This window comes from Betta splendens, chromosome 4 (genome assembly GCF_900634795.4).
Source record: "Betta splendens chromosome 4, fBetSpl5.4, whole genome shotgun sequence".
In the NCBI taxonomy this organism is placed as follows: domain Eukaryota; kingdom Metazoa; phylum Chordata; class Actinopteri; order Anabantiformes; family Osphronemidae; genus Betta; species Betta splendens.
The window spans coordinates 23,430,084-23,454,049 of record NC_040884.2 but is presented as its reverse complement, the minus strand read 5'-3'; the positions used below and the strand labels follow the sequence as shown (position 1 = coordinate 23,454,049).

The 23,966-nt window shown below is 44.5% G+C and overlaps 1 protein-coding gene and 1 long non-coding RNA gene across 10 annotated transcripts; one reads left to right on the top strand and one right to left on the bottom strand.

Moving 5' to 3' along the window:
• Position 1: 1 nt before the first annotated feature.
• LOC114853986 (uncharacterized) lies at positions 2-15,608 on the top strand. The gene is made up of 3 exons (XR_003785703.3): positions 2-660; positions 751-1,487; positions 14,083-15,608. It is a non-coding gene; the product is annotated as an uncharacterized LOC114853986 (long non-coding RNA).
• On the bottom strand, positions 2,450-22,562 carry LOC114853950 (protein 4.1-like). Of its 9 annotated transcripts, XM_029147891.3 has the most exons (28): positions 22,460-22,562; positions 21,258-21,348; positions 20,996-21,175; positions 20,816-20,920; positions 19,862-19,904; positions 19,607-19,682; positions 19,416-19,537; positions 19,231-19,327; positions 19,019-19,106; positions 17,807-17,851; positions 16,900-17,052; positions 16,416-16,513; positions 15,605-15,780; positions 14,950-15,033; positions 13,122-13,226; positions 12,875-13,017; positions 12,719-12,766; positions 12,613-12,642; positions 12,351-12,533; positions 12,224-12,253; positions 11,444-11,842; positions 8,908-9,003; positions 8,042-8,119; positions 7,172-7,213; positions 6,913-7,011; positions 5,142-5,222; positions 4,819-4,940; positions 2,450-3,531 (listed from the first exon to the last, which is right to left on the bottom strand). In XM_029147891.3, the coding sequence occupies exons 2-27, from the start codon at positions 21,336-21,338 to the stop codon at positions 4,830-4,832; spliced, it is 2,793 nt and encodes a 930-aa protein (XP_029003724.1). In that variant the 5' UTR covers positions 21,339-21,348; positions 22,460-22,562; the 3' UTR covers positions 2,450-3,531; positions 4,819-4,829. The 9 variants fall into 9 exon arrangements, 2 of the variants coding, with proteins under 2 accessions (XP_029003724.1, XP_029003725.1); XM_029147892.3 differs by lacking the exon at positions 4,819-4,940; XR_003785693.2 differs by lacking the exons at positions 2,450-3,531; positions 4,819-4,940; positions 5,142-5,222 and having other exon boundaries at positions 7,172-8,119.
• Positions 22,563-23,966: the final 1,404 nt, after the last annotated feature.

Here is a 23,966-nt window from a genome sequence, read left to right as displayed (position 1 = left end):
TTCCAATCCTCCAGCTGTGAAAGAAAAGCCCTCAAACCAAATCCTCAGGTAAAAGTACAGTCCGACCAAAGTTGGATCCAGGTTCTCCTTGATGGAAGCGTCAGGACGGACGGAGCGTCACTAACGTGTCCAGCAGAGAGCCGCTGCTCACTGCGCCCTCTGTTCTCTACACTGTAAAACATCAGGGGGTCAAATCAGCTGTTGCTGCTAAAGCGCTGCTGGTCACACACAGGCAAACAGAAATGCTGTCCACCGTCTGTGTCGGCCTCCAGGGTAAAGACAACTGAGACGCCCGTTTGTGTGGATGAATCCCGTACAGGTCACCTTCAGCGGATTTTCACACCTGTGTCATCAGCAGAATGAGAGATCCACGCACAGACCGATGCACCAGAGCGCACGCCATCACGTCTCAGGTAGGAAAGGCCACACACGAGCTAACGCTCCCACACAGCTGCAGCAGTTTACCTGTGGTCATGAGCAGCAACCAGAGAAGTCCAGAAACAAATCATCACTGGGTCGACCAGCTTCAAAGCAGATGGACCAAGTAACTGGGGAAGAAAGATCAGCGACCCTGGAGGATCAAGTTTTCCCACCCCTGCACCAGACTCTTCCCAGGTGAGAGGATGTGAGAGGCCGGAGCAGGCGATTGGACAGCAGCAGGTGAGTGACAGGTGGATGGGGCGGGACCAGCAGGAGACACACGACCAGAACACATGGAAGTTATTTAGGCCCACTTCTCATTTTTTACAGTGCAGCTGTGCTTCTCTCTGAGGATGGGAAAAACAAACACACCCTCTGCTCCATCTGGGCCTAATGTGCTTCAGTTGGTTTATTAAAGGATCACAGTTACAGGGATTATGGGCAGATGATAAAGCAGCAGTTTCTCATATCGGGTCACTGTTTACTTACACAGCAGCAGGACTCCTGCCCAGAACACAGCAGCTGTTACCCAAGTACCAGTTCAGAACCACAAGTTTCCCTATTATTTACTCAAACTGGATCAGGCCTCTGTGACTCTCGTCTCCTGGACCTGATACGCCCTGGGCAGATCAGAACACTGGGTGGGTTCAGGGTAACTCCAGGTGTTTGAGCAGGTTGTGTCTGATGGTGGAAACAGATGTGGCCACATTCAGACATGGAGGATTTGTTTTCCTTGATTTCACAGTGGTTGAGGCCTTTAATGTGGCAGGATGACAACGACATGAGGAAGCGGAAGCTCAGACAGTTTTCATCAGTTACATTGTTATGCGACATCACAAGTCGTTGGAGCTGAACATCATTCATAGAGCTGCTTCTGCATCACTACACATGGGCGTGTGTGTGTGAGAGAGACTGAAGTGGTGCCAAGTTTAGTTTCTGGAAATTTCTGTGGGAGGGGTGGAGAGTGAGTGTCCTACTTGTCTTTGTGCTGCTCTTTTCCAGACACGTGGTTGGTACCAATGTTGTGAGGACACATCAGATCAGAAAACAACGACCCTCCCGACAGTGTATGTTCTGCTGCAACATTTGACCCAGTCTGTGGTCTTCGGCCTTGTCTCTGTTAGTGCAGATGAACAGTTTAATGCTGATTGTGGAGGGTTGATGGTTTGATTCCCTGAAGCCAACCAATTCTGCTGAAGGCGAGCTTGACGAACAGAGTCACTAATTCATGTGAACCCAACTCCGCTGTTCTGTGAAGGAATCCCTGGACCAGAACCTTGGCATAAAGTCAGTGTTTCTATTTCTCAAAAGAAAATTTACAACAAAACCATTAGAAAGTGAGTCAAAGTCTTTAGTGCCAGTTGTTTGGGTCTGTGTCTAGAGGAGGGTCTGAAGAAGCAGCTTGTGAAATCACAATTTTACACGTTAAATACTGTCTGAAATAATGATAATGGTGACAATTAAGATAATTTAGACCTAAGGGTGAGGTGAGGCGTGTGTACCTGTGAGGAGACTCCTCCAGGGGGGTCCAGTGGGGGAACATGGTCCTGGCAGGAGCAGAGGGGATGCACTGCTCAATGCTGCCCCCCGGTGGGCACCCAGCAGCGACCCTCAGGGGTCTGAATGTTTCTTGTTGCCATTTGTAATTGACGCTCTGATTCTGGACAACGTGTGCCCACACATTTGCTGGACCTTCTTCTCGGTTTTGTGTTGTGTTGATCTTAAGCTTCACGTCAGTGAAACCTCTCAGTCATCCAGGTGGATATGATCCGGTGCAACTCGACGGCAAAGAGTGTCAAGCAATGAAGCAACACTAGAATACTAGAAACTCGATGTCTTAATTTCCATTTGGGCGGAGGAATCGAGCCAAATGATCTAAAAAGAACCTCTATCGCAGAGTTCCAAGGCAAAAAACAGCCACGTGGTTTTAGACTGTAACCCAGAAGAGAAATCACAATAATGAAGACAGGTACCATTTGAATGAATACCTGCCTTTTTGCCAGGACACAAAGAAACATAGTTTATTACATTAGATTGAAGCACTTGCTAATTTTATTTCAGTTTAGTGGATTCAGAATGTTGTGACAAAGAAAATACAGAGTGAAAAATGACACTGGGTGGTCGTGATAGTAAAGGGAATGTACAAACACATCTAATAAATAAATAAGTAACAAACATGACTCACCAGGTAGAAATAAATTAACTAAGCACAGGTTTACAGGTGAGATGAGACAATGGCACTCAATCACTATTGCATTCTAAGAGCTGCTATAAGTTTAGTGTTTTCAGTGCTAGCATACATGCTACAGTATTTTACATTTCTGGCTGTAAACCCTTTGCTTGAAACTGTCAGGTCCATGCCAGGTGAGAAGCTTACAAGCAGTTAAATGTGATATAAACGGTACTAAATGCTTTATAAAGCTGTTGGAATTGCCCTCATTAGGTTCTAACACCCGAGCCGTGTGTGGGGGGGCGGGGCTTGACAAAACCACGAAATGGAGGCAGAAACATAACTGTGGTGAAAGTTTCTCCTGCGGTTAATTGGCTTTGGTTGCTATGAGAATATGTTGATGGCAGCACAGCAGCATCTGCCTCAGTTGTTGTTTTGAATGTGGTAATTAAACCCTCAAAATCGAATCAGACTATGGAGCTAGTGCTAAAGACACAGACCCCTTGAATCATGCTGTGTGTGTGTGTGTGTGTTTGTGTGTGTCAGTGTGGGTGTGTACCTAGCATTTACATCAAAGTGGGGACCAAAAACCTGTTTTTTCTACCAAAGTGGAGACATTCATGACAAAGTGAGGACATTTGGCCGGTCCCCACCACTTTGAAGGCTTATTTGGGGTCAAGAAGGGTCAAGAAGGGATTTGAAGGCTCAGGTAAGCATTGAGGTTTGGTTTGGATTAGAGCAAGGGTTAGACGTCTGCCTTTAGTTGTGATGGTTAGCGTTAGGGGCTGGGGAAGGCATTATGTCAATGGAGGTCCTCACTTGTCTGTTTGTGTCAGTGTGTGTGTGTGTGTGTGTGCTGTAAATCTTCAGTTCCATTAATGTCCAATCGGTGATGCTGTATGGACTGCAACACCCACAATGCATCAGAGACTCATTCAGTCCTAAAAGAAAGAAAAAGCTATAGATTAAAATATAATATCACCTTTTTCCCACGTGTCACTGATGTTATCTGAGCTCTGTGTCATTAAACCATCTATTGTTGGATTTCAGTCTGAGACAGACTGCAAAAACACAACATGAACTAAATGATGGAAGTTCTGAAGAAATCTACAGCTCCAACTATTTGGCTTCAAGCTCAGAGTCCTGTGAGCTGTTGGATGAACTGTAGCGCTTCTAAGAAAACTATAGAGCTGGAATAACATCAATGGATAATAAAGTTATGTGCAGGTAAATTGTTACAGTGAGATGTGCCCAGACTGGACAAGAAGTGACGGAATGTGTCTGCATGCAAACATTCAAAGGTAACCTGATGACCATCTCTCAGAATCTTTTCTGATGAGTGTTACTGCATATAATCTGTTTTTGTCATACGCTGGAGATCTTCCTGAACATTACAGTACATCAATCAGGTCCAGATTTAAATCCAGATCTACGTGTAGATCCAGAAACAGTGGTTCAGGTGATCAAGGAATGTGGATAATGTTCAGTGTGAGCACATGCACCCAAGTCCCCGGGTTCTATAAAAACATTTTCCAAATAAAGCTTATTATAATAAAATATGTTTAATTATGCTTTACAATCTGCTCATTATTATGAAATTCTATTTCATAAAGATTATTTTCATATTAATACAAATTTTAAAATCTGCCTTATTTGTTGGCTGTCTACGTGTTGAAATTCCAAATATAGCACTAAGTACTGTCTAGCATATCTATGCGAAAGATTGCTTTTGTGTTTGTTCTGTCACCCAGTGCGGTTCGGAGGAGAATGGGGTATTCAGTATTAAGTCGTGACCACGTTAACTAGCGAACAACTTCCTGCAACTGAACAACTTCCTGCAACTGCAGTGGTTGCTCTTAGTGTCTGTCAACCTGTGACGCATCTGAATCCAGTTTTATGTTGCACAGATTTGAAAATTGCTGGGTTGTAAATACTGACTATAACATCTGAGAATGTTGTGAATTTCCATGCATAATGTATATTCTGTCTTGTGCATGTATATGCTGATTTACAGTAACTTGGTTACTTGCATCCATGCACATTGTTCCCTTATTACACAATTAACCTGTTTTTTCTTAGTAGGCTGCTGCTTTAGTCCATGTCAGACTTCCAGCTGCTCAGAGATCGTGCCCACTGATGGATCATTGATCAGCTGAGTAGCAGTGTTATGAATGCTGCCATGCACCAGCCAAGCAGTTAGCATTCCAACGCCAGCCGCCATCTGTTACCTGTGACATCATTATTCAATTACTTGATCAGGGGAAACCTCAGTTTCTTTGTGGACGACAACTCGTGTGACAGACAACTCAGGATGCTGACGCCGAGCCTCACTGAGAGCCACGGCCAGGGCCTTCAGAAGAGACACAGGGCTCAGTTTAGGTTTGATCCAGGTCTGGGTTCATTTATGGACAGACAAGGTCCAACCTGTTTCCACTCAGTCCTGTGACTGATTAAATCCTGGCTGACTGAATGGTACAGTCGTTCCCAGATTCCTCAACATTTAATCCATGTTCTATCTTGATGTAATGTTTTGTTGTGATGTGTTTCTTACCTGGTCGTGGTCAATTTCTGTGTCTCCAGAAATCACAATTCTTTTCTCGATTCTGGTTTCTGCGAGTCCTCCTTTGACCATCTGAAGACCAATACAACATTAAATTCATTATCCCTAATGCTGGAGACAAACATTATAGTTACGAAACATGTTAAGGACAAAGTCCAACCCTTCATCTGTGGTTCTATCTCAGAATGCAGAAATATCTGTCTTTGTGTGCGTCGGCTCCCATGCCTCCAGAGGGCACCCTGACATTCTTTTGTTTTGTACCCTCTTGGTTTAGACTATGGGAGTATTGCATACAGTTCAGCAGCAAAAGCAAGTTTACAAAAGCTTGATATTATTCAATCCAGAGCCACGAGACTGTGCATCGAAGCGACTAAAACCTCCCTAGTGTGTGCCTTGCAGGTGGAAATGATGGAAATGCCTCTATGGTTGCGTAGAAAGCAGATTTTAGTTAACTACTGGTTAGATTTGGAAGGGTTTATGGGTGACCACCCTACAAAAGAGATTTTGGAGGACTGCTGGGAATGTTTGGGAATGATTAAAGGGAGTTTTGGTCAGGGGGGAGTAGAATCAGCTAGAGAAACGGGTGTATTGGAGAGGAAGTTTAGTCCAATATGGAGGATGGAGAGTCCTGTTGTGGATCTGGAGATGTTGAGGTTTAAAAAATAAAAGGAGTATGGGGATTTAAGTATTGAGTTTTATTTGTATGTGGAAAAGCAAAACCCTGGATTCATTCATGTGTATACAAATGGATCTAAGGATCCATCCAGGAGGCACTTTTCTGCACGAGAATTTCGCGCTGAGTCCAGAAATGTCATTGTTTTATGTCTGTGTACAGCGGTTTTGAAGTTATGAGCAAGTGAGTAATAGAACATCAAATGACTTGAGCGTGTAATCAGTTTAGATGTGTGCAGTGTTATAAGAGTCGGAGTGGGTTAAACAGTATAGGCCGGGTAAAGTTTATATGTAGCGACTCTGCGTCGTTATATTCAGAAGTAGTAGTAAAACAGAATGTAGTAGTTCGGTTTATGTGGACACCTGCTCATGAAGGAATGTTTGGGAAAGAGCTGATAAATTAGCAAAAGAGGGTCTTAAGCATGAGCCAACTGACATCACTGTATCATTGTCAAAGTCTGAGGGGAAAATTGCAGTACTGCTGGGACCAGGAGACAAAGGGCTGAAATTTGTATAGGTTGCAGAAGAAAGTGGGAGGGGACAGACGGTGGAGAAGAAACAGACGAGAAGAAGTGACGAGAAGAAGAAGAAGAAGAAGAAGAAGAAGAAGAAGAAGAAGAAGAAGAAGAAGAAGAAGAAGAAGAAGAAGAAGAAGAAGAAGAAGAAGAAGAAGAAGAAGAAGAAGAAGAAGAAGAAGAAGAAGAAGAAGAAGAAGAAGAAGACGAAGACGAAGAAGAAGAAGAAGAAGAAGAAGAAGAAGAAAAGTTTTTGTTGGTTCGTTGTTGGATGTTACCCAGGGTTCAGATACGTTAGAGTTGATGGTTCATGGTTCAGGTTTGTTCTTGTTCCTTGTTTGTTTGCATGTTTAGTGTGTATGTGTAGAAATTGAATACCCTGCCTATGCAGTGGTCTTGGTTTGTACGTATTTCCCTGTTATTTATTAACATATTATACATTTGTCTCTGAGTCGTGGCATTTGGGTATTAGTTTGCGTCAGTGAACGGCCAGGAGGAGTATAGATTGAAGTTGCCGTTTAGTTTGCATCTGAAAACCCGAGGTTGTAACAGACTTTGGTGTTTCCACGGCATACCTTGGTAATGTGTGTGGTAGTGCTGGTGGTGGACGTCTCAGAGGTGAATGTCTGGGAGCTGAGTAATAGACCTGCAGCAGGATCAGAGTCCACTTGGCCCTGAGACAAAAAAATCAGTATCAAACTATTACCGATACACTTTTGATCTAGAAACCTAAACTGCTCCTGCTAAAGTATCTAACTACTATACATAACTACTGTACATACAGAAGCTGCAGATGGCTCATTTACTGCTTAATGTCACATTAACAACCCTCACCCCTGCAGCTTCGTAGGTCAGAGTTTTCCTCATCACTGGGACCTGAAACATCAACAAGTCATTGATTTATCAAAAAAAGTTCATCATCCTCAACTCGCTATAAAATAATGCAAACTACATCAAGAAACTTTGTTTGTTTGTCTTGTTGAGCCAGTTTGGGAACTAGTCTGTGTCTGCCAACACTGATTCTGAACAGCTTTCTGTCAGTTGAACACTTGTTCCACTACTTACAGATGTTGGCTTACTGGGAAGAGAGTTACGGGTTTCACCTAAACAGGGTCACTGGAGCAGGTTGGACTGGGGCAGATCGGTGGTACAGGGAGATAGACGCCGTTGGTTTGACTAGGGAAGAGTTCAGTGGAAAGAAGGCGGAGGGAAGGAGGGGTGGTGTTTGGCCTTTACCTCCTGCTGAGACACAGAGGCTTCATCATCGTCAGGTGGCTCCGTCTCATTGGTTGCGCAGGTGGGTGGGAGGTAATTCTGTTCATCCTCTTCAGAGTCATCTGTGTCTGAATTATTGCAGTAATACCGAGGTAGCCCCTCAGCCTCCATGGTAGTCAGCTGTTGCCCACTAAAGCTGACTGTAACATTAGCATTGACGCTATCCTGATTATTATCACTAGCTTGTGTGACTGCAACCTCCATGGCCTCCTCCACCGCTACTTGTGCTAGCACACTGATAGCATCTTCGCTAACCTCACTAGCAGCGTCATCGCTAAGCTGGCTGCTAGCATCATCATCAGCTTCACTGTTAGCCTGGTTGACATTCGCCCAGCACTCTGCGATATCATCAGCATGCATCACCCCACCTCCGGGGGGAGGAGGTGGGAGGTTATCAGGGGGTGAGCCCACAGAGGTTCCATTGTCTACCTGAGGATAGTCCACCATTTGTTGGTCTTGGTCCTGTGATTCTGTCTTTAGGAAAATGGTCTCCACCTTCTCTGATGTCTAAAACCAGAAAACAAACAGCAGACAACCAGGTGTTGGCCTGTTAAAACAAGAGAAGCCTTCCCTGTTCATTTCCACGGGCTGAGCAGGTGCAAACTACAAAACATGACAGTAATAATGTTTGCATCAGACACAATGTGAAACAGCTGGTTTGACATCTGTGTAACAAAAACTAAAATAGGATCTAAAGTAATTCACATCAGTGGTTCCATGTGAACCTCCTTTAGGTGGAGGAGGGTGTTAGTGGACTAATGATCACTCATTCTTACCCTTAAGAACATTTAGCTTCTCCGATTCTGAATGATTAAGTCACCTGTTGTCAGCTTGAACTCTGTTAAACTAAAGATATGGTGTCTTCGGACATTATTTTCTAGGATGCAGGAGGAGTCTCACGCTTCTCCTCTGGCCCTGCCTTTAGGTGTCAACAGCGTTTAACGTGTTAACATGACGTCACATTGTTCAGCATGTTTTACTTCTGTTTTGCATGAGCCTGTATCAGACCCACTTCACAAAGCAACTGTACAGATTATGATGCTTAACCTTAGGAACGAGTAAACTGTCGGTTACATCAAGAGCCAATAGTGTCCAAACCAGTTCTCTTTGACTGTTACCTCTATCAATAAGGCTACAAGGTCAAAGTCTTCTGGAGCTTGTAAATGCTATCTAGCTATTGATCCTCTCAGGGCTGGTCAAACATGGGCACTGTCCCAAACGAAGGCTGTAGCTTTACATGTCCCTGATTATACATTTAAATCAAAAGCATGGAAATGTAGGAGACAGACAGGTACCTTTAGCAAGCTGTGTTCTCTGAATGCTTCTTGTTCTCTGGCTGATTTCAGCAGTGCCACGAGTTCAGGAGACATTTCATCGAACGTGGGTTTAGGCTGCACACACAAAGACATCAAAGTTAAGAACTGAGAATAACATCGTGTGGCAAGATCTGACAGCCAGGCTACAGCCATGCAGGGTAATAGCAATAGACAGACAGACAGACAGACAGACAGACAGACAGACAGACAGACAGACAGACAGACAGACAGACGGGGAGGTAGACGGGGAGGTAGATGGGGAGGTAGATAGATAGATAGACAGACAGACAGACAGACAGACGGGGAGGTAGACGGGGAGGTAGATGGGGAGGTAGATAGACAGACAGACAGACAGACAGGCAGACAGACAGACAGACGGGGAGGTAGATGGGGAGGTAGATGGGGAGGTAGATGGGGAGGTAGACAGACAGACAGACAGACAGACAGACAGACAGACAGACAGACAGACGGGGAGGTAGACGGGGAGGTAGATGGGGAGGTAGATAGATAGATAGATAGATAGATAGATAGATAGACAGACAGACAGACGGGGAGGTAGATAGATAGATAGATAGATAGATAGATAGATAGATAGATAGACAGACAGACAGACGGGGAGGTAGATGGGGAGGTAGATAGACAGACAGACAGACAGACAGACAGACAGACAGACAGACAGACAGACAGACAGACAGACAGACGGGGAGGTAGATAGATAGATAGATAGATAGATAGATAGATAGATAGATAGATAGATAGATAGATAGATAGATAGATAGATAGATAGATAGATAGATAGATAGATAGATAGATAGATAGATAGATAGATAGATAGATAGATAGATAGATAGATAGATAGATGGGGAGGTAGATAGACAGACAGACAGACAGACAGACAGACGGGGAGGTAGATAGATAGATAGATAGATAGATAGATAGATAGATAGATAGATAGATAGATAGATAGATAGATAGATAGATAGATAGATAGATAGATAGATAGATAGATAGATAGATAGATAGATAGATAGATAGATAGATAGATAGATAGATGGGGAGGTAGATAGATAGATAGATGGGGAGGTAGATAGATAGATAGATGGGGAGGTAGATAGATAGATAGATAGATGGGGAGGTAGATAGATGGGGAGGTAGATAGATAGATAGATAGATAGATAGATAGATAGATAGATAGATAGATAGATAGATAGATAGATAGATAGATAGATAGATAGATAGATAGATAGATAGATAGACTAGATAGATAGATAGATAGATAGATAGATATAGATAGATAGATAGATAGATAGATAGATAGATGGGGAGGTAGATAGACAGACAGACAGACAGACAGACGGGGAGGTAGATAGATAGATAGATAGATAGATAGATAGATAGATAGATAGATAGATAGATAGATAGATAGATAGATAGATAGATAGATAGATAGATAGATAGATAGATAGATAGATAGATAGATAGATAGATAGATGGGGAGGTAGATAGATGGGGAGGTAGATAGATAGATAGATGGGGAGGTAGATAGATAGATAGATGGGGAGGTAGATAGATAGATAGATAGATGGGGAGGTAGATAGATAGATAGATGGGGAGGTAGATAGATAGATAGATAGATGGGGAGGTAGACTTCATTGATCCAGCAGCCACAAGACAGCAAAGAAATTACTAGGGTGAAAGGTGTGTTAGTAACTAGTCTGGAATTGCTAATCAGGTGTGATTGTACTGTAGTCCGACAGGTGGGCACTGCAATAAATCTGCATCACTTTACAGTAGCACTTCCCGTTTGCTCATTTTGGGTCGTTTGGTTAGATACATAAAATAACATCTTAATAATATACAGTTATGCTCCTCTCACATCTTAAACTCCACAAAAAATCTTCTATTGATTTAAGTGCTACTACTTCAATTCAATCCTAGTGTGTGCACATCATGGTCCAACTTGCCAAATGTGTGTTTGGAAGCTGCCTGTTTTTGTTGTTGTTGCTCTGTTTCTCATCTCTATCCCCTGACCCCAATGATGAGTCTGGTTCTGTTGGAGGTGTTGCTCAGTGGGATTTGTTGGGCTTCCTGTCTAGTTGTATTTTTGAATTTGTGAAGACCCCACTGTCCTGAGCCATTTTTAGTCACAATGCCAGTTAATGGAAAGGAAAGCCCGAGGACCAGAAATCAAATGCAACCAGCCAAAAGAAAGTACAGTAACCAGCAGCAAGTGTCAAACAAACACATCACGAGCTATTAGAGCTCAAAAAGAAAGGAAACACAGACTTTACCATTTTGATCAAACGATGACACACAAAATGGCATCTGGGAAAAAGCAAAAGAGAAGCTAAACAAAAAGGGAACTGAACACTGCAGCTCTGTGCTGCCTCCCATGGACTCACTCCAGCTTCCTGCAGCTCTGAGCTCTGAGCTGATGTGTTCAGTTTGGATTGTTTGACCTTTGTTCTTGTCATGCTTATCTCCATGCCTACCAGTAACCACCTCTTGTGCATACCACTGTGCCTGGGGAGGGCGACTTCCTGCCAGGGACGGAGCTTTGGCTTGGTTGCTCCAGAGATGATTTATTGGGGAGGAGGAGGGACTGAGGTGACTTCACAGAGGCTACACCTCCACCAAGGTCCAGAGTTCTGGCCATTGTCCCTTCTGTCTCAAAAACGCTGGTCAAGGGTTTACATGGTGAGGTTGGTGTCTTCACCTCACGAATTGTGATTAGTGGTCCCCCTCCGATGACCCCCGTCTCAGGATTCACTGTTGTCATGGTAACATCTGAGCTCTCATTCCTGGATGTCATGAAAACAACTGTGCCAGACGTCGTATCATAGCTCCGCCCCACAGTACAGGTCCTCTCTCTGACTGGCTGAAGAGAACCTTGGTTTGTCATGACCCCGCCCTCCTGAAGTGCACATTTAAGTAACGTAGGCGACCATCCATTAAAATCACCAATCTATACATTTTCAGAATGTTTATAACAAATGTGGGAAAGTTATTTATTATTGTTCTTTCAGAATTTAAATTCAAATTTTGACTTTTTGTTATGAAAAGTATTTGAAATCAAAGACCTCAAATGAAAGGATACAGAACTGATTAAAGAGCCTAACACTAAACACCTAAACACTGCCACAGTGGAGAAGGTGATCCAGGTCTCTCCGTCACACACTCACCCACACCTGTTGTGATTTTGTGAAACTAAGCAAACATTTTGCCGGATTATTTTTCAGAAACCCTTTTTTTAGCTGTGGTTTGAACTTCTGTACCAAGCGTTTGGTTCACCTACCTCTGATGAACTACTGTCTAGAGGGAGGAGCTAAAAAGCAGACAGAGATATGTGTTGTCAGTGTTGAGGGAAAAACAACACATTTTTTCCTGTCTAGGCAACCAAAGCAAACCTTCTGTGCTCTCACCTCATCAGGTTCTAGAGGTTCAATCATCGGAGGCTCGTCCACTCGTCGCACAGGTGATGCTGCCAGACGCTTGTCCCACTCCGTCAGGCCCTCCTCTCCCACCACTCCCTCTAAAAAGGAGCGTCTCAGGGCACTGATGGTACTCTGAGGTTTTGGCATCTCCTCTGGACTTCCAAATGTCTCCTGAAAATACACAGTTGACAGCACAGGGGACACGAAAGCTGACAAATATGATTAGTGAGGAAAGCATGATGCAATTTACCTGAGTTTTTACATCTTCATCCTGATCAGACTGTCAGAGAAGCAAGGAGAGACAGATGGTCAGTGTTGTCCACACAGCGTACCAGTACCTGTGAAGAGGCCAGTACCTCAGTAGGGGTCAGTTCTCCGTCCACAGCTGTGTCTGTCAGCTCCGTCTGAACAAAAGCACAGTCATCAGTAACAGTCTGACCTGTGTGACCAACATTCTTACCAGTGTAACGCTAAAAAACATTAACAGGGACAGTAGGAAGCATGTCTGTTACCTTGGTATCCTGTTTCTGAGGAGTCGGAGGACTTTGCTGGGACACATCGGTTGCTCTGGTCTGTTCTTCCTGTTGCTGCAGATCCTCTTTGCTTTCTTCAACCACCTCCATCACCTGCTCCTGCATTACCAGAAGCTCCTCCACTAGAGACAGGGAACAAGAGAAATAGGAGACAGAGAGAGAGAGGCTCACCGAATGGATAACAACACTGGATAGAACATAGCTCTCCTAAAGAGTTCCTTCTTACCATAGTCCCCCATCCTGACCTCGTCCCTCCTCTCGGGTGTCACTGTGGTGATGAGGTCACTGACAGTGATGGCCTTTGATGCAGCATACAGCCCCGACCCCATATCTGCAAACACACACACACACACACACACACACACACACACACACACACACACACACACACACACACACACACACACACACACACACACACACACACACACACACATCTGAGTCACCTTGCACACCAGGAGTTCCCTTAATGATCCTCAGTGAGAAGTAGAAACCAAGGTGACGCTCGCAGCCAGGCCACAGCAAAGCATCACAGCCGCTCATTGGCAGGGCAATGGCAAGCTGGCAAGCTTAGCCAATCAGGGATGAAGTTACATGCACCACAGTCTGGTCCAGCAGCATTCAGACCCATCAGAAAGCCACTATCAGAGGACAAGCAATGATTTCTATTCATTTTACTGAGTCCCCTGAGCTTTAGATGTGGAGCAGCACAGTTACCAAGCACCAAGTACCAGTTTCAGTATCAAGTTGTTCAGTGAGTGTTCAGAAGTCGTACAGTGGTCTATACAGTGGCGTGCAGTGGTCAGTCAGTGGCTGTTACGTGGCTCTACAATGGTCGTCCATTGGCTGTATAGTGTGCGTTCAGTGGTCGTACAGTGGTCATAAAGTGGTTGCACAATGGTCGTCCATTGGCTGTATAGTGTGCGTTCAGTGGTCGTACAGTGGTCATAAAGTGGTTGCACAGTGGTCGTTCATTGGCTGTATAGTGGCCATTCAGTTGCTGTACAGTAATCATTTAGTGGTTGTTGTCTATGTGTTGCTGTGCTGCTGTTTTTTAGTATTTATTTCAAGTATTTCTTGTCTTTTGTGTTTTAGTGTTTTAATGTCAGTGTTGTGTTTTACAAGGTATAATACATATTGTGTATATAATTAAACATAAGAAGGTACTGTGGGTGTGTTTTCTGCAGGTCAGCTGACGGCTCGGTGATTGGTGGAGAAAGAGGCGTAGGCTGGATCCCATTGGCTACAGCAAAGAGGCACCAGGTGGCAAAGAGAGGAGGGGTAGTCAGGACTGAGGGGACAGAACTACCAGAAAGCAAGATAGTACAGTAGATGTGGAGGATAGCTACGAATACCTAGGTATGTATGTATATATACATATGTATGTATATATATTTTACTTATATACTCTAAAAGCAGGACTGTCCATCAAAATACGACATTCAGCGTGGCATACAGTGTCGTTAGTGGTCATACAGTGGCTGTTACTGTAAATGGCTGTTCTGTGGTCGTTCAGTGGCTGTTAAGCGGTTGTACAGTGGCCATTAAATGGTTGTTTAGGGGCCGTTCAGTGGCCATTCAGTGGTCGTACAGTGACTGTTAAGCGATAGTGCAGTGGTTGTTCAGTGACTGTACAGTTGTTTTTCATTGGCTGTACAGTGGTTGTGCAGTGGTTGTACAGTGGCTGACAAGCAATTGTTCAGTGGTTGTTTAGTGACTGTACAGTGTTTTTTCACTGGTTGGACAGTGGTCGTAAAGTGGCTGTTTAGTACAGCCACTGTACGCCACAGTTTGTTTATTTGCAATGCTAATAATACAAAAGTCCTGTTCAGACCTGTCTTCTAGCCACTTCACAAAAGAAAGATTAATTGATGATGGATGGCACAAACTGAAACCAAACTAAAAATATATGTGTTGACCTTATAAGTCATGAATCTCAATAAAAGCTAATCAAATCATAGCATTGTCCTACAGTTGATGACACATTCACAGCAGTAGCTAATCACAGAGCAGCATCACTGCAGGAATACTACAGTCTGCAGTAGAAGCTCTACCTGTGTGTGCACCACCGTTGATTTTGGAAGACGCTGTGAAGGCTGGGGAGCCAATTAAAGAGGACTTGGGCATCACACCAGTAGCTGAGGACCAATCAGAAACTCTGGTCACCAGTATGTACAAGAACAAACAAACCAGTCACAGAGCAGGACTCCTGAACTGCCAAGAACCAGTGGTAAACCAGTGTTCTTACTACAGAAGCTAGTACTAGCACTAAGACCTATCCTTCTACTGGAACCAGTGCTGGGAATTATTATTCTAGATAATTCCTGAAAACAGAGGATTTTCAGGATAATTGGTTAATTTCCCATTGATGCTTTTCATACTTATATTTCTGGCAGTGAACCAACCTGTCCTTTTAATTCTTGCCAAACAGTACATTCAGTTGACTGTAGAACTGTGGCCAACAACACAAGCTATTTGAAGAAATATTCCAGAAAGTGGTGGTAAGGCCAGACCTAATGAGCGATTTTACTTCTGCTGACACCAGAACGAGTGATTCAGCGGTTCATGCATTCAGTAGTAGTACTCCCACTGGGATCAGGGCTGCAAAAACTAGAAGCAGTGTTAGAACACAGTACACAACAATCTGGAAGCGGCTCAGACGGCACAAACACTACCCAAGGAAGCACCAGTGTTGCTTGTGTTTCTTACCTCCATCCAGGCTGCGACTGAGCATGTTCCTCTTGCTGACACATCGTGGGAAATGTGGAGCGGGTCTGGAGATCTGAGCACTTGCTCTGCGACTCTGAATCTGAGTCCGACCACTGTACCGAAACTTGGAACCCAAAGATAGAAATTTCTTGGGGGGTTCTTCAGGAGACACCAGCCTGGATGACACAGAAGTTGGATACACATCAGTTTGTGTTGTTCCATCATTATCTTAGTAGGAATGACCTCCCGTCCCATCAAAGTCCCCATTCTGTTACTTCTGAGAAACTACAGTCACGGAGGACTGCAAGCCCTCAGTGGTCAGGGTTAGGCTCAAGTAAACTGTGTCTGGCTTGTCAGTGAGAGTCACTCTCTGTGTTGTCATTATTAAACATTGGATTATACTTGTTCTCCGGGTTCCTTCTTTGTCTGTGGGGGGCCTGGTGTTGCTCAGTGGGCAACCAGAATGGTGGTAAATATTCCCCAGCAGGGACTCTTGTTTGACACTGTTTAGTTTAAAGAAGGTGAAGCCAGTACAGAGCGTCTATGTGTATATGTTCCAGTAGCGGAACTAGTTTTCGTATATCTGAACACCATCAGTTTGTAGCCACACAGTTTGTAAAAATCGTGACAGAACTTTGTAATTATAAAGCTCAAAGACACAACATGGTAACTGTTTCATGAGTGCTATGAAGGCAGTAAACCTACATGGACTCACTGTGTCTAGGTTCACCACTCAACCCCCAGGGTGTGGAGGGTACAGTACAACACCTGAGCTGAGCCCAGATATAGTAATGTAGAAGCACAGACTGACCTGAAGAAGGAGTGATGCTCCACACAGACCTTCCACAGTCTCTTTGCAGCCCTATGGTTGAACAGTTTAAAGCCAATTGTAGACTCGAACTGGTCAAACTGCAGACAGATTTGAGTGAAGTGTTAACACATCATATGATCTCCGAAGACGTTGCTTTGCGTTTTGATCTATTATTAAATTATGTTGTAAAAAAGCATCACCAGCTACAGCAGCTGATTATTTTTGCAGAGAACACAAGCAAAGACTGATATGTTTAAATCCGGGACCGGTCTATTAAACTGTGCTTAAAGAAGCTGGGTGATTACGACCAGCTGCAAATGCTCTGGTTCATTCTTGCAGTTGATGACACTAATAACTGGAAGGACACAATCAGAATCAAAAGAGCAGACGTGTGATCGACGTCCACACACAGAACTGTCTATTAGAACAAGAGGGAGAATGGTGTTGTTCCTGAATGAAGTAATAACCTATCTGTGTCTCTCACCTCTCCAGGTCGTATCTTGATGTAGAAGTTGTTTCTTTTGTAGGAGATCTTTAGAATCTTTGGCCATGAGAATCTGTTGATCCTCAGTCTGTCTCTGTAGACCAGCAAGCCACTACAGCACACGCCCAGCATAATGCCCACAGCCTCCGAGTCCTGAACACAAATGGGCAGGAACACATTCATGGCTACACATTTTATGTAAAACACAGACAACTGAGAATATTCTGTTCAATTAAGCTCCATCAAAGTAAATCAAATAAATACTGATGAAAAAAGATGAAAAGTTTAGAGTTTTTCCACTGGTGGGTTAAGGATCTAGGTTCAGTCAGGGGGTGGAGGTCAAGTGTTATATACAGAGGCTCATTCTTCTTGCTAATCTCACCAAAGCAACACGTCTCTTCCAATCACATGTATATCAGCTCAAACCAAACCTGTCTCTGCTAACAGACCGTGCACCGCAGGCTTCCAATGCAGCTTTGCTCAAACCTACTCTCAGCCCTGAAGAACTAGCAACTATTGGCCCAAATCCAAACGACTGTGACCACCTAGGTAGGAATAACCTGAAGTCTTCATACACAAGATCCATCACAGCACAAAAACAGCTGGTTAGTCACTGATGAGCAATGTTTGATTCCTTTCCTTGTTTAGTGACTAAATGAAAATAGTAAACTACACATCTACCACCTCCAAAACACATGTCTTTGAGCTGGGGTCAAATATTAGACTTCAGTCAGTTTTGTTGATGTGTTTTCAGTCTGAAATAAGCTACAGCTTAAAAACAACAGTATAGGCAGTGTGGTGTCACAGCAGGGGGCGCACGGGGCTGAGGAGGTTTTGGGCTCTTCTAGGAACAACAACTTACAATGAAGATGTATGAATGAGCACAACCACAGAGGAAAGGCCTTACCTCCGACTGAGCTGGAGACAAGCAGTCAAAGAGGTTTCCTAGCATCTACTCATTCAGGCAGAGGAAACAAAGCACAGAGAGGAAGAACCAGGTAACGATGCAAAGCTCTACTGGAAACCTGGCAAAACTGGAAGAAAAGCTCTCCATGTCCACATCCTCCTCCTTATCCTCGTGGTCTTCCTCCTCCTCCCCCTTATCCTCCTCCTCCTGCTGGTTGTCTTCCTCAACATCCTCCTTCTCTTTCTCCTTATCCTCCTCCTCCCCCTCCTGGTCTTCCCCCACCACCTTATCCTGGTCCTCCTCCTGGTCCCCCTCCTCCTCCTCCTTATCCTCCTCTCCCTCCTGGTCATCCTTCACCTCCCGGTCCTCCTCCTCCTGGTCCTCCTCCTGGTCCCCCTTTCCCTCCTGGTCCTCCTTACCCTCCTGGTCCCCCTCCTCCTTCTCCTTCTCCTCCTCTCCCTCCTGGTCCCCCTCCTCCTTCTCCTTATCCTCCTCTCCCTCCTGGCCCCCCTCCTCCTTCTCCTTCTCCTCCTCTCCCTCCTGGTCATCCTTCACCTCCCAGTCCTCCTCCTCCTGGTCCTCCTCCCCCTCCTGGTCCTCCTCCTGGTCCCCCTTTCCCTCCTGGTCCTCCTTACCCTCCTGGTCCTCCTTACCCTCCTGGTCCTCCTCCTCCTGCTCCTTATCCTTTTCCTCTCCTTCCCCTCCATCCCCTCCTGGTCCTCCTCCTCCTCTTCCTCCTTATCCTCCTATATTTTGTGTCATGTTTAATGAGCTTAGATTGGGACGGACCCCCCTGGCATGAAGCTGCGTGACCTCGGTTTACTATGGCATTGGTCCAGTGGAAAACAAGCACCATGAAATCGGAAAAATCAATCAGTCGTTGCAGTCAGACACACAGACACAATGGATTCTAGACGGGAAGTGGGTCGATTGTTGGTGTGACGCTGTAACATGCTAGGCTCTTTTTAACTTATGTGCATTTAGAAAGCTAGAACTAAAACTAAAATAAAAAATAATTTAAAAAACATTATCGCAGTTCAAGCCCCAGTTACTAACATATTATACCTTAACTGAACACTGGCTGCTCTATCTGCTTCGTGTGTATGTGTGTTGTCTCAGGGCTTTATGTATTAAACCCCCCTCTGAAACACAGACTCCAGGATTCATGACAAAATAAAGCACAATGTGTGAATGGTTCTGTCATTGCTTTACCTTTGCGTGATGAAGGTCGACTCCGTACATAGAAAGTTTCTTTACATTTTCCAGGAAGTGCATCTCTGCTTCGGCTGGAGTCAGTCCTCTAAATACCAGCACATAGTCAACTGCTACTACCTGCCCATGTCTTATATGTACATAATATATCATGCTTACTTAATTACTGCTTATTAGTGTTTATGTGTAGGTAAATGTTTTTCGGTGCTGACCTGTAGGTTTTGTGCAGCTCTATGATCTTTTCCTCCATCTCTTTGCTTTGATTTGGAGCAAAGTTGAGTTCCCTGATGTAATCTGGACCACACTCCTCTGGACAGACAGACAGAACAGTAGAGCGTTAGGAATCTCAGAGGACCCGAGGGCCACCTTTGGATGCTGGGAGCAGCTGGCTCAGTACCAGGGTCGTAGTCTCCGAGTTCTGATTGGACGGTGTAGGAGCCCAGGACAGTGTGAGTGGCAAAGGAACAAGGAAGACGACCAGAAACTATGTCCTGTCTGAGCTGCAGACACAGGAAATACCTGCGGACAGATGGCGACGTGTCACTTCAGGTGTGAACCAGCAACGACTGATCCAGGACAGGAACCTACCGGGTGATGTCCTCCGACAGCTGAGCGGGATCAGGAGGGTAAAACTTCACATTAAAGGAAAAGTTCCAAGGCACACCTGCAAGAGGAAGAGCAGAGACATTACTAAGATGAATCACGTGGCAGCTAGTTATAACTAGTTAATAACTAGCTATAGCACCAATTCAATACTGGATTCATTTCAAGACAGTTTGCAAAGTATGTTTAAAACCTTACAGAATTCAATCAGTTAAATTGAGTCAGAGGCGTCTAACTCACCTCTGATCTGTTTCTTCATCTCCTTTACTGGATCCAACCAGTTCTGCAACATGGATGTCAGGAGTCAGACAGAGGCAAACAGCTAAGACACCACACAGACTGACAGGATGACTTACAGACAGACAGGTCACCACACAGACAGACAGGATGACTTACAGACAGACAGGTCACCACACAGACAGACAGGATGACTTACAGACAGACAGGTCACCACACAGACAGACAGGATGACTTACAGACAGACAGGTCACCACACAGACAGACAGGATGACTTACAGACAGACAGGTCATCACAAAGACAGACAGGATGACTTACAGACAGACAGGTCATCACACAGACTGACAGGATGACTTACAGACAGACAGGTCACCACACAGACAGACAGGATGACTTACAGACAGACAGGTCACCACACAGACAGACAGGATGACTTACAGACAGACAGGTCACCACACAGACAGACAGGATGACTTACAGACAGACAGGTCATCACAAAGACAGACAGGATGACTTACAGACAGACAGGTCATCACACAGACAGACAGGATGACTTACAGACAGACAGGTCATCACAAAGACAGACAGGATGACTTACAGACAGACAGGTCACCACACAGACAGACAGGATGACTTACAGACAGACAGGTCACCACACAGACAAATAAGACACCACACAGAGGGACAGGATGACAGACAGGTCACCACACAGACAGACAGGTCACCACACAGGGAGAGAGAATGCCAAAGAGGCAGGAAGGACGCCGCATAGAGGGACAGGATGACTTACAGTCAGACAGGTTCCACACAGACAGACAGCTCACCACACTGACAGACAGGTTCCACACAGACAGACAGCTCACCACACAGACAGACAGGTTCCACACAGACAGACAGGTTCCACACAGACAGACAGGTTCCACACAGACAGGTCACCACACAGACGCGATGGGTACCTTGTTATTGTCAGCATCCCTGAAGGACAATGCAAAGTAGTCTCTCTCAAGCAGGTTGATGTGATCACAGACTTTCTCAAACAGTTGCAGCCCACGAGCTCGTTTCTGAAAGGCAGTACAGGTGCTCTATGAAGCACCCAGGAAGTTTCATCCTCCCTCTACCTGACAAACGTGTCATACCTCTACAGTGCAGGTAAACAGCGACCCGTCCAGCAGGGTCACCTTCGCCTGCATGGTCCTGAAGCTCAGCGGGTTTCTGGCCGGAGAGCGAGCAATGCGGCTGCTCGATGAAAGCTGACTTGTGGAGTCCTCGATCAGCACGCTGGGGGGACGGCTCTGGTACGACACGCCCTCCCCTCCCTGAAGACACAAAAAAAGACACAAAAGTGACTTCATGTCTGTCCTCAAACTGGTTAATTTCCAACAGCCAAATGACCTTTACCTGCTTGGGTGTGGAGTGGGCGGCAGCTTCAGGGAAAGACTCTGCCTCGTTAGGCTGGGTCTCACCTGGCTCTGTTGTCATGGTGATCCACCTGAGTGACATTGATGACACAGTTACCACCGGGATGAGTTCCAGTGATCTAATAATTGTTTACGCCCTGAATGTAAACAATGTTGAATCTATTTCAGTCACTCTGATGATTTCATGAGCTGTAACGGTGGCTCCCATCTGTTGACCCCTCCAGCTGTCAGGGAAGGGGTTGCCATGGTAATCAGACAAGATGTTTTTGAGGATGGGGGTAAAGCAGTGAGAGAGAGATTAGGGCTGAAAGACAATCTAATATATTGTCCACTGAGCAGAACATTTAGCATAAACCTGACCTGGATGAATGAGAACCTTCACAAACATATTTTAATGTAAAGTAATGTCAGTAATGTTATTTTATTTCCATATATTAGGACTATTGATTGACTCTAATAAACATCATTTTATGGAAATACCATTAGCTACATTTTAGATTAGTTAGAAAGGTAAAAGTTAGAACGTTGACTTGAACCACAAACTGTTTGTTCGCTGTTTGTTAACTGTTATTTGTGGAACATCATTTTAACGTTTTCCCCTGAATCTTTAAAAAGTGTGTATTAAACATATTACTAACGCCACAGGGCATCGGCTTCTAGTCCGGCTCTGCAGCATGAACACAATGATTCAGGAACTTTCGCGGGATGGTGATATTATGATCAACGATAAATCATTGTAAAAACGTTGCGACCGGTTCATGACCGGAAACGAAGACACACTGAAACACCTGAGTCATCTCTGAGCCGAACCTGAACCTCACGCGGACAGTGCTGCAGACATCATTTACACATATTAACCCTTTCGGAAACTCATTCTAGAACAGACACAGAGTTTCGGAGCCTTCGTTGGACTCAGTTTCTGACGGACATCAGTAGACAAGTCAGACCGGAACCCTTTGGGTTTATGCTCTGCAGTGGCTCCAGTGCGGTTCCGGTGCCGGTGTGTTTGGGTCTTTGCCGTCCTGCTGCAGGAAACACCCGCTCGCACACCCGCGGAAACACGCACGGAGCCGAGGTGTGATGAAGCATCTCTGTCCGCGTCGGAACCACCGATAACCCACGCACAGCTGCGTGTGAGATAAATGAGCCGCTGCTCTCATGCAAACATCATTTTTTCTTTACCTGTCCTCGTGCAGGACGCTCCCTTCCTCCCGGTAACGGACGCTTTATCTAGTTCTGCGTCATGCGTCGCCGGGTGACGTCGCCACGCACAGTACGTGGTTTATCAATAAATATGAGTAAAACTAATATGTTCAGCGATCAGATTTCATTTAATTTGTTTTGTTTGTGGTAAAATCAGAGAAAACTATAAGTATTTACATTGTCGTTACTAGTGACACTGGCGCATTGTGTGTAAAGCAGATGTGGTTAAACCTGTAGCTGCTATTAGTCATAATATTTTAAAATGTTCAGGTAATAAATAATGAAGCTTATTTATGGTCAGGTCACATGATCTTACTTTAAACTGACAGTTCTGGTGGAAATGAATTAATGTGTTGTGGTACTTACCAGTTTATTAGGAACAGGAAGTGGTTCATCCAGAGAGAAGAAGAAGAAGAATGTGAGGTTGAGTCAAACATATTCTTCATGTGAATTGATGAGAATCATTAAATAACAATATTATATAAACCTGACACAATTGTGTGGAAGTGACTATTTCTAAATTGGGACTCTGGGCTCTCTCCTACATGTTTACAGACATTCCTCTTCTGTAGAGGTCAGTACAGAGAATATTAAAATTATTAATGCAATAACAACTCAATCAATCACAGCACTACACAGCACTCGCCTAACACAGAGTCTGAAAAGTGAGTTCAACATTAGGCCTGGTTTCACATGAGCCTCATCACTGCAGCTGCTTCGTGTGATATGATGTTTGGGGTGGGTTCATAGTAAAGGTCCATCTATTTCATCTCTTCTCATTCCCAATGCACCAGGTTCTGTAGCTCTAATAATAAACCAGTGGCTGCAGAGTCCTGGTGCTTTACCATGTTTCACACAACGAACATCAACATTCTCATGTGTAATATAAACTGCATCAGCCCCTGGATCCTGTTTCCTTCAGTAAATCAGTGAATATTAGACCACACAGTTAGTGCGATGATGATAGAGAACAAATCAGTCAACATCACTGTAACAAACACGTGTCAAACATTAGTATCTGATTTACCTGTGAATAAAGAAGACGCGAGGAAGATGATAAAGGTTAAAATCCGTCCCACTGGCTTTGCTTGGTTTTATTCTCTGAAGCGTTCATCTTGTTCTCTGATGGATTATTGTTTTTTCACTGACACACAAGGCCCCGCCCACACAGATTAACCTCCCAGCTGTCAATCAAAAGAGGGGGTGGGAGAGCCAGCTTTGGGTCATGATGGGTTCCTGCAGGGGATTGTGGGATTTGTAATTTTTAGGTCTCCTAAGTCTGATTCTCTAGTTTCTAGGCTTTATTGTTATTGCTGTAAATAAATGTCTGGGGATCTGGTCCTTCTAGTCACAAACATCTGATTATGAAAAAAATAATAAAAACATGAAAGCCTTTATTAGTCCCACAGTGGGGAAATTTCGTCTCTCAACAGCATAGGCAGCAGGTAGAGTCTGCTTTGACCCTTCCTGTACAGTGCATCTGTCT

Excerpts from the sequence above, each read along its gene's own strand:
- LOC114853950 (XM_029147891.3), bottom strand. The coding sequence starts at position 21,338 with ATGACAACAGAGCCAGGTGAGACCCAGCCTAACGAGGCAGAGTCTTTC. Across the intron at positions 21,176-21,257 it reads CCCACTCCACACCCAAGCAG|GGAGGGGAGGGCGTGTCGTA; the intron begins GTAAAGGTCATT and ends TTGTGTCTTCAG. Across the intron at positions 5,223-6,912 it reads CTACCACACACATTACCAAG|ATGGTCAAAGGAGGACTCGC; the intron begins GTATGCCGTGGA and ends ATTGGTCTTCAG.